The 16,374-nt window shown below is 38.6% G+C and overlaps 1 protein-coding gene across 4 annotated transcripts; it reads left to right on the top strand.

Moving 5' to 3' along the window:
• The first annotated feature begins 7,925 nt into the window (after positions 1-7,925).
• Positions 7,926-16,152, top strand: lhx1a (LIM homeobox 1a). 4 transcript variants are annotated; one of them, XM_084419051.1, is made up of 6 exons: positions 7,926-8,470; positions 8,578-8,819; positions 10,098-10,321; positions 11,049-11,293; positions 13,052-13,217; positions 14,412-15,793. In XM_084419051.1, the coding sequence occupies exons 2-6, from the start codon at positions 8,650-8,652 to the stop codon at positions 14,789-14,791; spliced, it is 1,185 nt and encodes a 394-aa protein (XP_084275177.1). In that variant the 5' UTR covers positions 7,926-8,470; positions 8,578-8,649; the 3' UTR covers positions 14,792-15,793. The 4 variants fall into 4 exon arrangements, with proteins under 4 accessions (XP_084275177.1, XP_084275175.1, XP_084275174.1 ...); XM_084419049.1 differs by having other exon boundaries at positions 11,016-11,293; XM_084419048.1 differs by having other exon boundaries at positions 7,926-8,819; positions 11,016-11,293; positions 14,412-16,152.
• The last annotated feature ends 222 nt before the right edge of the window (positions 16,153-16,374 follow it).

Raw genomic sequence — 16,374 nt, 5'->3', positions numbered from 1 at the left:
TGAAGACAAATCAGCCACAGTCTCTCGTAAAACACCCAGAGGTCATGACCTCTTCACCTTTTCAACCCATCACTCCAAGTCATACAGCCCTACCTCCCGCCATGCCTACCTGATGGCCCATTCAGGCACAAACACACAAGAGGAAAAACTGCTCCAAACAAGGTAACGGTCTCATCTGAGCCCACCGTACAGAGAAAACTATTTGCATGCCCACCCTCTGTTTCAGCTCTCGAGACGCAGCGGGGGGAATATGAAAGTCTGTAGTCTGTGAGTAAAGCAGCCGAGATATCTCAACACACGTGCAGTGAGGTACTGCTGGAGTACAGTGGAACAGCACCTCATTCAACTAATGGCCCTGGAACAACAGGAGGGCCAGCAGCAAAAATGGGTTTGTCTGGCATTTGGCATTCTAACCAGTTTCTTGGCTTTTGTTGTCTGCTGGAAATGAGAATATTTTCTTTTCAGTGCATCGTGCAGTTTTTTCCCCCCTCTGTGTGAGCAGTTTTCTACCTTATCGTTCAACTTTTGTCCATGCACTTCAAATGGGAATGGTTTTGAGAGTCTTGAGTAGGACTCGATGTCATCATCTAACAATAATTTTCTCTTTATCACTAGTTTGCTTTATACAGTATCATAGCTGAGATGAGCCAAGTACTACCAATCCTGTCTTTGCCTTGTTGAGGTCAACATTTGCTAAAAAGTTTGTACAATATTTGTCCTGGACTCATACCTGACAGAGAATGAGTTAATGGACACAGAAATAATGGCGGATACACTATGAGCTCAATGTTTGTGACTGATAAAGCCACAGCCAATGCAGATAAGCCACTCCCTGAAATAAACTGTCCCATTAAAATAAAATGTTGCCCATATAACGAATTGAAAACGTTTGTTTGGATCCTGCATAATTTGGAGGGGATCCAAGGCTGGTGCAAAATGAGATTATTGGCAGTGCATTATAATTTATTCACAACCTCATAAGACCATGCATCCTAAACAAAACTCTGAAGCATGCTTATTATTTATATGCAAGCCCTAACAATAAATTGCTACCTTATATTTCTATTTTAAACCAGCATTGCTGTGGTTGTGTGGTAATGACTAAGAGTGAGAAAATTTGGGGTATTGCAAGGAATCCCTTTATAAATCTCCTTAACGATTACTACTGCGCGTATGGGTTTAAAAATGGCACTGTATGCACATGTATCTGGACCAGTCGAGAACATCACGTATTTATATGCTCGTGCTCAGTCGAGCGCTCTGCTCTCACCGGCCCTAAATCCCGACTGCGCCTGCTGACGTGAGGCATGCTGGGGTGAGTGCGTTTTGCCTATGCATTAGCCATTCATTTCGTCTGTCTGACACCTCTCCAACATAAAACCGTACGGCGGAGGTAAAATATCTCTCTCCTGGCGAAAATAAAGCTTTGTCTCCCTCCTGATCTATAGGATATAAAATAAAGCCATGGCTTTGATGGTGGCTTTACCTTATGCAGGGCTTGCTTTTTGTGCACACAAAGGCAATGAAGATGAATGAGGAGGGATTGCCGAGGCCTTGTCTCCCGTGGTCCTTTAGGATCACCCCCTTTTCCTGCGTTCGCTCCAGACTCTCGGAGAAGTTAGTCAGGCAGCTTTGTTATTGATCCGAGGCAGTCGATTGCCATGAGAAGGGATGTGCCCGGTCTTTTCATATTTTCTGTTTTTAAACTTGGATTACATCGATTAGCATCGTTTTTGTAAATTTGAAGGCTTTACGTATTCTTTATGTTTTATGTGGTTTGTGATATTTTCAGTTACTTAGAAATACTTACAATTACTTAGTTGTAAGTGTGTGTGTGTATATATAGCTGACCTAGTTGTTTTCTGGTTTGGATGGGTTTCCCGAAGCTCTAGAATTCTAGCTGAGGATTTCTATGAGGTTGGAAGTTCTTAACGTTCTTGATGAACGTTCGCAAATTAATAGCCCCACCCACTCATCCATAGGCCGAAAGGATCTTTGTCATTTCTTTGATTACAATTTCTGAACCCTTGTCTTATCAAAGCCGTAATATTTTTTTTTATTAAATTGAGAAATATAAAAAATTCAAGGATGAGGTGAATTAATATGTTTTGCATCTCTTCGCGCGGTTTTTTTTTTTTTTTTTTTTTTTTGCCGTATTCAGCACATGTGCCTGACTCCTACATGTAACGATGCACTGGTTCCAATAACACGAGTATTCTGGTTTGTGGAAAAAGGTGATCAATAATGAGATGGAAGTAAAACATCCGAAAAGAAAGAAACTCAAGGTTATCATTTACAGCCAGTATTTCAGATGGAAGGCTATAATAGTGTACCTATACAGATAGTCATTGGCTATTTTCAAGAGAGAAAACCTCCCCAAAACAAATCATTCTAGGTTTCTTAAAAATAGAAATAGTGCTTTAATTCAGCCTTTGTTGATATCAGCAGCAGACAGCACTGTAGTCTTGCAGGCTGTTGGAGCTTCAGTGCAGAAATCTGCTCGTGTTTAGTAGCTATCTGCTGATTTTCAGCCCCGCAGTCGTCCCCCGAGCATTGCCCACTGCGCGATAATATCTCAAAGGGAGTGGTTATCACCACACATTATATTATAATCATTAGTGATCCTGGCCCTTTCACCCGCACTGCAGAATAAGCGCTGGGAACCATTAATCTAAACTAGAGCGACCACTCTCAAAGACTGCTCGTTTCTATTCGTGCCCAGCGGGGAATAATATAAAAATGTTCTTGTCACTGCTCTTTGCTTGTCTGTCTCTAATGAGATAATGACGTAGATGTTCTTATGGTTTTTGCTGATGTTTAGGTGCATCAAGAACGATTGTTATATCGCATCTAAGACAATGTAACGTTATTATATAAGTTTATTGTTATAGGCATTTCGCTTTCCATTGGGCAGAAATAAATTGCATCGTGGTAGTGAGTCATCATCATCATCGCGTTGATTTCCCACTCACGCTGAGCCTTCGTTGCTCAATAATTTTCCATCCATCTCGAATATTAACAAAATATTAAGATTTACAGTGTCAAAATGTAGACTATCTGACTGATTAATAATCACATTTTTGGAAGCTATTTTATAATTGCATGATTATTCGTATCGTATTTAGTCGTCTGGCATAGTTAACATTTGAATAAGACTGTTAATCCTTGGTCTTGGATGCAAGGCCTAAGCGGGTCGTCGTGTCTGTGTTTGATTATCGGGTTTAGGGGGGAAATAACAGCTGTTCCAGTGACTACGAGATCTATAACCCAAATCGAATTTATCTTGCCAGTCTTCGGCAGAGTTGGAAAGTCAGGGAAAAAAATGTGTAGTTACTGGTCAATACTGAAGCTATTGGATTATGTTTGCTTTTTATGCTCACAGGAGCATCTCATTTGACGTGGTCACGGTTTCACTGATGGACTGCTAATTATTCCTGAACACTTTATTTACCCACAAGTCAACAATTCGTTGAGTTAGTCTGGGATTTAGAGTTCATATTTTTGGTTGAAGACTGCAAGTAAGGAATATAATTGCAGAGGTCTTGCTTCAGTCGTCCCTGCCCCCTAATCGGTTTGGACATGCTGTGGGTCCGGGTTTGGTCGTTGCACATCACCTCACTGCACCGCAGAGCCGAAAAGATTGACACAACGCGGTCCTGGAGCACCACACGCCTATTGTCCACACTGCGAAAATAAAGACATTCTCTTGAAAGCAAAGCAAGACACATGCTTCATTGCAGTCATATTTAAATTGCACCCCCCTCCCCACACACACACACACACTGCGCGCGCGGTCTCACACGCGTGCGCACACCGTTTGGTAAGGGCATAGGTGCTCAGTGGGGTTGTTTGCTGCCATGTCAGGCCTTTTGATCTGTTGTTTTGCTGATTGGTCTTTTTACAAAACTGTTTTAGGTTAACTTCATTTTAATGAAGCCATTCTAAGAGTAAAAAAGTAGTGAAGACTTTAGAAGAAATTAAATAACATATTTTCAACATTTCAACATAATTTTATTTTCGAAAAAAAAAAGTTAATTGCATAGGGCTATATTGGACAGATAATCTATAATAATAAAAGTAGGCTACCACAATATTTATATTATTTTCGAATTTATAATGTCATCATAATGTTAATGTCCGCACTATATAATATATATATATATATATATATATATATATATATATATTTTTTTTTACTGCAGAGCACGTTACTAGTCATTCCCCATATCATGAATAAAACGCGTAAACAAACAGGCAGCGGTGCAGAGCGATATGGAGAGGGGCCCGAGGCACAGAGCCCCCCTTTGCTCGGGCTCCTGGCGGTCCCGGTGCACCAGCTGATCAAAGCCAGAGTAAGGGGTAATATTTCTCACTTTATTACCGGAGTCACAGCATGTCTGTACGGCCAGCGATCACACACTGCTCTGCCCACACTGGCTCAGTTAATGTATCGTAGCTATATAGAATGACTACACAGTGCGGGAAAGAAATACACTAAAAAGCAAAACCACTCACCCTCTTAATAATAATGGTATTTGCTTTAAGATGACACTTTCAAATTGTATTTACGTAGGCTACGTTTTGTTTTATTTGCGGAATTTTTTGTTTGATTTTAAAACGAAAAGCCTATTTAACTAACATCCACAAACAAACAAATATCCTAAAATATTCAACAAATTTAGTCAAATTAATATTAGTTTTAGATATATTCCAAACGATTAGACTCTATAATACTTGCAGCTCGTTCAAGATAAAATGTTTATTTATTTATTTATTAATTTATATTATTTATATAGATATTTATTTACATACCCCATGCATCTCATCACTGAACTTTAACACTGCACTTGAGCAAAATGCACTGATCATGACGCAAACAAGTTCCATATGCATAAATCTCTTGAATATGCACTTGGCTGAGATTTAAAAGGCTGCACATTTTATGTGATAATACATTTCGGAGAATTTCTACAGTATCTATAAACCACTAACTGTTTGATTCACTCTCTTGCTTTTTAGGTTCAGCTTAATCGAAAAAGATTCCGCGCTAAGAGCATGCGTAAAGCAGGCAGTGCAGTTTGACAGGCATTGGTCTCTCAGTGGTGAGAATTTTTCGATCGATAGCTCCCTCTAGCACTGCCCCATCTCCAGACTGGCCGTTTTTTCCGTTCGGTCAGTAGTCCACCTGACGATGCCACTAATTGAAAGCTGTATTCCCATCACCATCGATGAGTCAGCATGTCTAATTATCAGTCTGCTATCGAAATGGATACATTTGTAAGCATGATGTTTATTATTATTATTAATAATAATAATAATAATGAAACTTCCCTTGTAGGATAGACATGCGATATAGTCTAAATGTTTCCGAAGTTCTTCTCAAAGTGGAAAGCAGACTTTGTTCATACAACCTGAATATATGATTTTTCCAAATCCCTCTCGATGAACGGGTGCAATTACTAAAATAGCAACATGATGAACGAATGAGGGTAAAATTTTAGGTTATTTTAAATCATACGAATTCCAAAGAATTTTTTTTTTTTTTTAGTTCAGTCAAATTATTTGCTAATGATTTTTAACTGTTAACATATAATGCCATAATGATAATCAGTGCTAGAAAAGTATTATTATTATTACCGTATTATTATTAGGCTATTATTATTATTAAGTTACAAGTTTTAGCCTCTCAGGGGTGGTGTGGCGCAATGGATAAGACAAATGCCTTTGGTGTGAGAGACCCGGGTTCGAATCCACTGTGAGACACCAATGTGTCCCTGAGCAAGACACTTAACCCCTAGTTGCTCCAGAGGCGTGCGACCTCTGACATATATATAGCAATTGTAAGTCGCTTTGGATAAAAGCGTCAGCTAAATGAATAAATGTAAATGTAAATGTAATAAAGTGATAATGTATTATACACTAAAATATAGCCGAAATAAAGTGAAATATGACGAAAAGAATATACGAAATTGTTTAAATGTTGTTGCACACATAGTAAATAGTTTTATTCCGTTTCTCTCTATATTCTATATTGAAGACGAAATAACCAGTGGATTGGCATGCCTTCGAAAGAGTGAGAAATGTTTAAATGAGACTAGTTCAAATGAGAGAAAGGGGAGGAGTGGTGGCCGCATAGGCGACTGCAAAAGATGGAGTGTGTTCATCTTTTATCTGTTATTCGTTGTGAAACAACACATGTCATCCAAGGGTCCCACAGTCAAAGAGGAGCACTCCCTAGACGCTCATCGGCAGCTGTTTTTGTGTGTTGTGTAAGGCCTTTTGCTGCCATAGAGTGGACCAGCTCCACTATTCCGTTTTACATGAGAAATGGCCCATATGCACAAAGTTGCGTGGTATTGGTTCCAGATTCCAGACTGGAACGATTGCACAATATACGCGGAGAGAATGTAAATAGCTGAGATTGTGAGGTTGAGGGGCGTGATGTGTGTAAGCAGGAATGACAGAGCCTTTATATGGTGGTGAATTGTGTCAGTGTCACACATGAAGGCAAATATACCAGAGGTTCGAAATAAGATTAGGATTCGGAACGTGTGCTTTAATGATATTGAATTATTACATAGATACAAATGTTTGCTGTGAAAATTTCAGGTTAAGGTTAATGTGCATACAGCAAAAACTAAACATTTCATATTAGAAAATAATTCGTGTACAGAAAAAAATCGCCATAATTACATATTACACACTGAGCATATTTTAATGATTATAAAACACTAAAAAAATAACCTTCAAGGGTTATCGAGAGAATTATTGTCCATCAATAAGGAAACAAGCATGGAACCCATACAATCTGAAATGGTTCTAAATTCATTAGCCCTTTACCCTAATTGTTATTTACAATGAAATGTAACTATTAGCTAGGCTACATACACGGTGTATATTGCTTAAAATCAGAAGAACGGACTTAACAGATCCAACATAACACCATAAGGTGTTTGGGCCATTAGAGGCTGCTGAGGTGATCTAACATCCTGTAAAGTTTAGAGCCCTCACGTCTTTCACTTTCTCTCTTTTAACAAAGGACCAAAGGAGGATTAAGTGTCTTTTCGTTGATTGAATGACGTTGTCAAATTGTCTTCGTAAAATTCTTTAAACGGAGTAGGCTATAAAGAATAGCTTTAAAAAGCTGAGTATTATTCTATCTTACTGTCTTGGGATATATTATGGTTATAAATTTGATTTAGTGTCAGTGAATGGGGAAATGAACTCTTTTTGACATTATCACATAGTTCTCGCCCAAGACATATATGATTTTATAAAACAAAGTAGCCTACGTTATTATTTTATGGCATACTTCATGAAGGTTTCTGAAAACATTCTGTTGTCTTAATAGTTACATATTGGATACATTAAAAAAATACATATAAATCATTTCATGCTTGCGCTGTTATTCAATAGGCTATACAACGAAGAAAGAAAGAAACAATGCATATTCCAGAATAAGCATCCTTGCGCTACATTTCTTTTTAATAAATAAACAACGCAGTCACACTCAGTTACACAACAGTTTTCACAGCATGACGCATCTCCAATAACTTAACGCACTGACACATCTACATATGCTATACATCAACAATGCGTAAATTATCAGATATGTACCTTATCAAACGCTTCTCTTGTCCCTCGGCTCCACCAGAATAGACGATTATTGGAAAATGACGAGAAAAAGTCAAAAGACTTTCAAATAGCAAGGTCTGTTTTCTGACTCCCCACATTAACTAAGATATGACAGTTTCTGGGATTTTTGACAATTGGTGTCCTCTGTTCCCTATAAATAGCGCAGAGTGTGCCGGTAAAGCGGTGAGGGGATAGCTAATGGTTACTTGAACGGCAAGCCGCTGATTGGCCTCGGCCCGGAGTGACGTCAGGAGGCTGTGAATAAGGCTGGCTCGTGTGCTTTCAGGAACATGCAGAACACCGGAGGCTGTTCGGGGATCGTCATCAGTCCTGCAACGAGATGTCACGCGCATTCTGTTCACACTAGCATCTTTCACATCTCCTGTCTTACCGAGGAAAACAGCACACGTTACAGAGGGAGACGCACTTTTCAAACGCGTTTGGTCATTGCATCTTTCAGAGGGACGTATACAGTGGATACGTGGACATGGTAAAGTGCACTCTAGTGTCTCTGGGCTCGCGTGTCTCCTGTGCTGAAGACCGGTTGCATTAGATGCTTGCTTATGAAAGACTTGAATGAACATCATCACCAATGCTTCACCTTGTTGACAACGGCGACTTGCTTTTTCCGCAATGATGTCCATGTCTTTGTAGCCAACGAACAGTTGGTGTTTTGAAAGATTTCTCTATGCTGGCTTCATTTGTGCATCTCAGAATTTGGGAAGGAAGAGGATGAGAAATAATGACTGACAACTGAAGCACTACCTCATGAGAAGATCCTCTTTTATCATCTTGATTTTGGACCGCTACAGGTCCATCCCCATACACAAAAGTGGTGAATATATTTAAAACGTCTTGATCTTTTCCTTTCAAACCTGTTCGCCAAGACTGATTTGGAGCATCCTTCAGCGTTACACCCCTTTCCCTCCTCTCTTTTGAAAGGGGAAAACAGGAGCAGCAGACCCTCAGGTTGTGGACACCACGGCAGTAACTGTGGGAGCGCATCCAAAGACGATGGTCCACTGTGCGGGCTGCGAGAGGCCTATATTAGACAGGTTTCTCCTCAATGTTCTGGACAGAGCATGGCACATCAAGTGCGTTCAATGCTGCGAGTGCAAATGTAACCTAACAGAGAAATGCTTCTCTCGAGAAGGAAAACTCTATTGCAAAAACGACTTCTTTAGGTAAGTTCCTTGGCGTGAGTTCGACCTCATCAACAATTTTTTTTTTTTTTTTTTTTTTTTTTTTCTGCTGTGGATCTATGTCTGTGATACATGGGAATATAATAGTTTATTTAATACGATGAGCTTCAGGGACACTGGTATAATTGTCTACAAAGTTTTAACTCCAATATACATATATAAACGGTTGGTTTGCAGCTATGGTTAAAAATTTACCGTTTATGGGTTATACATAAATGAAACCAAAAGACAACCAAATATTTAAAATGGCACAGTTAAGTTTTAAAAGAGGTTTCACACATTTGGGAAGTAGCCTTTTCTCAATCACTCAAACATTTACAGTGCTACTTAAATTCGATGAAAACTGATCTGTAATAAACTTAAATTCAAAATGCTGTTAAAGCTATACACAATTTTGCATGATTTCATTAGAATTAGGACTTACATTCACACTAACATGAAGTGTGACCCTAAGTACTGTCAACAAGCCCGACTTGTTTGATTATTTGATTAGGACGTCCATTAATTAAATGCTTGTTAATTTGAATTGTTATGCAAAATGGCGAGCAGATACACTAATAGTCTGTGTACTCGTCCGCAGCAAGGGTTTTAAGGAAATCACACTTTGTTTACAACGAATGGCAGCCAGGGAAGCCGCAGGGATCAATGCTTTGCCAGGGTAGTTGAAAGTGTAACGCGGCCCAGTGGCCCCGCGTGTGTCTGCAGTGCTTCGAGTTAAGATGTGATAAGTGGATTTGAATAATAAACGACTTTGAGATGGAAACCCTCAGACAATGTAATCACAGACTCAGAATCAACAATCTGTACAGATAACCACAATACACATTATTGGTCACAACAATGAAGTGGTGAGTATTTACTGCAATGGTGTTTGTATTGGAAGAATGTACATGTCTTTGTTACGGGTGATTATTAATTATGTTTTAATGCACTTTAAAACACATGCAAAATAAATCTAAATTCAAAGTATATTTTTAGGTGTACTAATACATTTCTAAATATATATATTTTTTATTTTGCGTTAACATTGCATAAACAATAACAACTGAACAAATAATTATTGTGAAATGTATATTATTCCCAAAATAACAGTGATGCTAATAAGACATTTACGACCACACATTTTATATACACTCAAATATATACGATGCTATTACATGACCCTGCTCTGGACAAAGGCTATTATAACATCCTTTCATATTTATCTGCTATTTTACCGTGGTATAGTGACCGTTTTTTTCTTGGTCTGTCCATTTGCAGGCGCTTTGGAACAAAATGCGCGGGTTGTGCTCAGGGGATCTCGCCGAATGACTTGGTCCGGAGGGCACGGAGCAAAGTCTTTCATCTGAACTGCTTCACATGCATGATGTGTAACAAGCAGCTATCAACGGGGGAGGAATTGTATATCATAGACGAAAATAAATTTGTCTGTAAAGAAGATTATTTAAGCAGCTCGAACGGAAAAGACGCCAATCTCCTTTCAGGTGAGTAAAATTAATTAGGTAAAATGATAACTAGGAATATATACATATATACATATATATATATATATATATATATATATATATATCATTGTACGCGTCCGTGTTTTTTTGCCCCATATTATTTCGCTATATCAATAATACTGAACATTTAGATTAAAGATTAATAAGATATCTTTTGATGAAAACATGAACATTTTTACAGACTGAACTCTCTTGAAGTCCGTTCAATATGTCTCACAAAAGCGAATTATTGTATTTTTCTATATTCTTAAATAATAATAATAATAATAATAATAAAATCTTCAGACGGTGTCGTGCATAGCAAATTTTGAAAAGCATCGAATTTTTTTTCTTCCAATTTCAATGTGAAATGAAGTGCAGATTTTGCTGCATTAATTGTGTGGCCTATTGCAGAGGAACAGCTGGACAGTTTATTTTCTAATAATCTTTTACAGTAAACTAGTGCATTGTGACAGTTCTGTCAGCTCTAAATACCAGTATTTCTTTGTTCTTTCTTTTTTTATTCATTTCTTCTTTTGTTTTATTGAATTTTGCGTTTCTTTCTTTTTTTCTTTGGGTTTATTTATTTATTTTACATTCCATTATTTAGTGTATAACACTTCTCTGGTCTCCATGCCTAATTCTGAGGTTTTTATTTCGACTCCTTGTCTCCGACGTCCCTTTCCACATTCAGTTACAGCTTGCAGTGACCCTAGTTTATCGCCAGATTCGCAAGACCAGCTACAGGACGATGTCAAGGATGCGGAAAGCGCAAACTTATCGGACAAAGAAACGGGTAACAATGAAAATGATGACCAGAACCTCGGAGGCAAACGGAGAGGACCGCGTACCACGATTAAAGCAAAGCAGTTGGAGACACTGAAAGCGGCATTCGCGGCGACCCCCAAACCAACCAGACACATCAGGGAGCAACTGGCGCAGGAGACGGGGCTCAACATGCGAGTTATTCAGGTAAACTTAAACACCATTACATACACTAACAAACTGTGTTTATTGGTAGCATATAATTGCTACGCTTGCTGTTAGTAATTTTGACGACAAGCACGATTAGATAGGCCTACAAATACTGTTTCCTGACGAGAATTTATAGTGTGTGATTCTTAGGCATATTGTGGTACAAATGTCTCTTCCTGGATGAAATAGAGAAAAGCACACGCGAGCCTTCACTGTGCCTCCTTTCCAATCCTTGAGGCAAGACCATTTGAATTGAAATGAGGACACTTTTTTGCTGGCACCTGTAAATATTTGGAAGTAACATTTATATGGTTAGCCTTTTATACTTGACTCGAGAGATGGAGAGGCACGCCAGCTGGCATCAGACTGGTGAGAACGATGGGAGTCTTGGCAATGCAGCGCCATCACGTTTTGCGACCACATTTAGACATGCTGTGACGGTTCTCAGTCAAGTGGAAACGCAGAAATCTGTCTCTGTGTCTGTCAAAGTACCTCATACTAGGTGGTGTTCTGTGAGAAATTGAGAATCGATCTTTGCTTTTTTTTTTGTCGAGTGAACGGGCGGAACAATGAGAGTCGCGCAGTGCATTGGCGAATGTGCGCCCTCATTTACGCACGCTATATGGGATTTGTCAGCATCGTTTTAAAGATCCTCATCTTGGTCATTTTGTTCAGCGTGAGAGATCCGATAAGAACACAGATAAAGCATCATCATCGTTAAAAGCCCCGTAATAGATTGGTGCTGCGGGGATAATGCCTTAAAATGAGACTGAACATAAGATCAAGTGCAGGGAAGGGGTTGAGATTAATAGAGTAGCGAGGTTGGATATTTAAGACCGTCAGAGTAAACTATAATTAGCAAAAGGAATTCAAGGGTGGATATATAGATTACGAAATAATAACTGCATAGAGCCGGTTAATATATCGGTAACCACCCTCCTATTAAGTATTAATTAGAGATTTGAAGTCCCCGCTGCTGCCCCCTCAGTCGGAGTAAATGGAGGGTTAAAAGATCATTAAAGTGAGGTTAGATCCGACTCTCTAACAGTGACGATAATTACGAGTAATCTTGTCACTACAATACGAATGTATTCCGTCACTTCACAGGCCTACCTCAGTAGACTGTGAAAACGCTGCTCTGACCCAATAAAAATAGTAAACGTGACATGTAAACATTAGGCCATAGTGCCAGACTGTTAGGTTTGCACATCTTGTAGGGCATCTTGTGTTAGTTTGCATTGCACTCACAGTAAAATAATAATAATACAAATAAATACAAAAGTTTAAAAATGCTTTAAATGTTTAAGTCAAAACGGTGCCAAATGTACAGCCAGCAGGTATTTGCATTTAGACCACTTAGAATTAGGCCTACTTTACTAATAAAAAAAATCGAATTGACCCTCTGAAAGCTCGTAAAATCAACAAAAATAAATGTTGTTATAATGCTGACAGCATTTAAACAGTGCAGATCACAAAATGTATCAGTCGCACACATTTACGCAAATATGGTTAACCTATAATGTTTTTATTTTGGTAGGTGATAATATATTTTATTTTTCTTCATAGTTTATGTTTGCCCATGTATTTATATAACTAGGCGTACTGAACGTAATGAACTACTACACTAGTTCTGCAATTATTTCGTGAAGCTGCATACACATACAATGCACACCGTTGGTTTTTACCACTGCAATTAATTATTGTAACCGATTTTAGCACGTTTAGCACATTTTAAAAATATTTCCAATTTTCTAGGTATGGTTTCAGAACCGGCGGTCTAAAGAGCGGCGCATGAAACAGCTGAGCGCGCTCGGCGCGAGGAGACACGCGTTCTTCCGGAGTCCGAGAAGAATGCGAACGCTCGTGGACAGACTCGAGCCTGGAGAATTAATTCCAAACGGCCCGTTTTCATACTATGGAGGTAAGATATAATCTATATAAAACGTTTGTCTGAAATATGTATTTCTTTATCGCGTTGGTTTCGCATCAGAGGTGAAAATGGTAGAGTTACGCGACAATGACACGTGTTTTATCTATTAGTTTGTGTTTTCAGTTGAAATAGTCTGCAAATATTTTTTTTTAGTTTTGTAAGTAGACTGGGCTTCCTAAACATATATCTACTGGCAATTTTTTTCCTGTTGTCAATGTGTTTGAAATGCTTTGATATTGTGGAAAGAGTTGTTTGATATTTGTTGTGTTGCTTTTTACTTTACTTTTAATCCACAATGGCGTCTTTGTTCCAACGATATACATGTGTCGATTTTATTCAGTCTAGTTTATTTTTATATCACTTTATATTTGACCTAAGTTTAAGTGTGTTACTATATATATATATTTATTGCAAAAGTTCGATTACACAAATCTGTATTTTCAGTATCAGTGGTTTTGAATGTTGATTATAAAAAAAGTTTTTAAACACTTAAATTAGTATACATTTTTTTTTTTTGTTATTCCTACTAAAATCCTAATATATTTCTGCTGTAGCTGCTGTTGGGTAAACAAATAAAATCAAAATTTATGACAGTCAGTTTCTTTAAAGGCACATACACGATGACACTTTCCCTGAGAAACATAAACTGAAGTAGAAACTGTGATAACTATAGCCCCAGTTTCCCCCTATATATTTTTTTATTATAATTTACTGGGTTCTCCTCCATATCGTTAGCCTCATAGCATAATTGCCTAAGTCATATTTCAATGTTTTTGGAAAACAAGACAAGTTTTGCAGCAGTGGTAGGACAGTAAAGTTAGGCAGATATCACAATTTGGCCAAAAAATGACTTAGGCAATTATGCTATGAGGCTAACGATATGCATAAAACAAAGCAGTTATTGTTATATATACACACTATCATATCAATAACAGCTTGTTTTATAAGTTTTCAGCTGTTCAGAAAGGCGAAGCCTTCCTCATTGTAATTAGCAAAGCTTTGTTCTCCCCACCCAGCTACATTTGTGATTTCAGTGTAACATGTTCTGTGACTAATGTGGCGTATTGAGATTTATTCCAAAGAATGACACACTACATACTCTCAGAATTTTTAAACAAGGAGTTTCCGCCTGCTCTTTGTTTCCAAATCTAAAGCGAAATTCTTTTATCCTTCGTGTATCTACAGATTATCAGAGCGAGTACTACGGCCCGGGAGGGAATTACGACTTCTTTCCCCAAGGCCCTCCATCTTCACAGGCCCAGACTCCTGTAGACCTCCCCTTCGTTCCATCGTCAGGACCCACCGGTACCCCGCTAGGGGGCATGGACCATCCTATCCCCGGCCACCATCCGTCCAGTGAAGTACAGCGCTTTTCAGATATCATGTCTCACCACCCAGGGGACTCACCCAGTCCAGAGCCAGGGATACCTGGGCCCCTGCACAGCATGTCCTCAGATGTTTTTGGACCTAGTCCATCCTTTACATCCCTCTCCCTCAACGGCACCGGATACAGCAACCACCTCTCCCACCCTCCATCAGAAATGAACGAGGGCACGGTCTGGTAGCTCCTGTGAACGGACATTTCAGCAGAGAGAAATTATGATGAACAGAGGAGGGAGGGAGGGAACAGGGACACTGGCCGCACATTCTGGTTATCATTTTTGTCTTTTTCCCCCTTTTTTTCCATGTCATAAATGTGGTGGGACAGCTCACAGAGAGAGCAGCAGAGGGCAGCATGGGCATTGACATTTACCTTCTTGAACTCATTGTGTTGATGTTCCGTTTCCTTCTTTCTTTCTTTATCCCAAGTCCGAACTCAAGAAGAGAAAGAAAGTATACTGTTGACCAGGTCGCTGTATGAACTCCCAGCACAGCAGCGTCCCTCCAGAAGCTCAATACGTACCACCGGTTAAATCGCCGCTCTAAAACAGCGATAGCGACACATTAACAGCGTCAGCTACCGTCAAAGACTTGTCAGCTTTACAGAGAAACACCCAAGGCGGCTGATCTAACGCTAACCTGCAATGTTGACTCTAGGAAAGATCTAAGCCGTCAGACTAATTTATTTATTTGAAAACTCCTCAGACCTCCTTGCCTTCCAAGGCTCTGCCATACTGACACTTAAACAACCTTTTCGACACTAAATATGTTTCTGAAGGCCAGGGAGAAAAAGCTTTTTTTTTCTCTTTCCGGGCATATCCTGTTTTTGTTCCCCAAGAATTCCACCAAATCTGAAGAAGTTAGCCTTCAAAAGGCAAAATGTTAAAATGTGTATGGATGGTGAACCCTTTATTTAATGGAAGAGAACTTGAAATGTCGATAAATGAAGTCTACCTTCTAAAATTATTTTAACAAGGGTCTGAAAGGGACATAGAACAGTCAACTGTTTACGTAATATATTTAATTCAGGAGTTAAAAGTATCAACCATGATTTAGAACCTCTTGATCCAGAAAAAAATGTTCCAAGCAACCAACCAAACTTTTGTATTGATTTTATTTATATTGTATGATGGAAGTTTGCTGGGGTTGTGGTTCACTGTGCTAGTTTGTACAAAATGTTGTTTACAAAAAAAAAAAGAAAAAAACTGGAAAAAAAAAAAACAAGTAGACAGTTGCCAAATAAAAACATAGCACAAATACTGTAAAAGTGCTTTGCACCATTATCTGCAGTGTTGAAACAAAGTGTAAGTGTTTAAAAAACAATAAGAAGTATTGACTTCTTAATTTTTTTAGTCTGCTGAAAAAAACATTCATAAATTGTTAATATAACATACTTAGACCTACAAGTTTTATTTTTGTGTCTTTAAAGGAAAATCCAAACTATTGAAATTGATGGTCAAATGTGCAGCAAGCAGCTGCTACTTTCTTTAAATATCAAATTCTCATGGTATGTCTTTTATTGTTCTAATAAACCTAAGCTTACGTGACCTCCAGTGCATATTAGACCATTCACTGTATAAATACGACATGTTGACAAATTTGTGAGTTTTTAATAAAATTAGAAAATATGAAATTCGGATGATAGGTGCTTTTCCTTGGACTAGCTGAGATTATAAGCATCTAAACACAGGCGCTTTCTGCTTTCTGAGAAATATGGCTTCTGAAGAATATTCCCCAACTGTAATCTCTCAGGATGAACACGACATGG

This window comes from Rutilus rutilus, assembly GCF_951802725.1.
Source record: "Rutilus rutilus genome assembly, chromosome: 9".
Classification (NCBI taxonomy): Eukaryota; Metazoa; Chordata; class Actinopteri; order Cypriniformes; family Leuciscidae; genus Rutilus; species Rutilus rutilus.
This window is presented reverse-complemented; position numbering and strand designations above follow the sequence as displayed.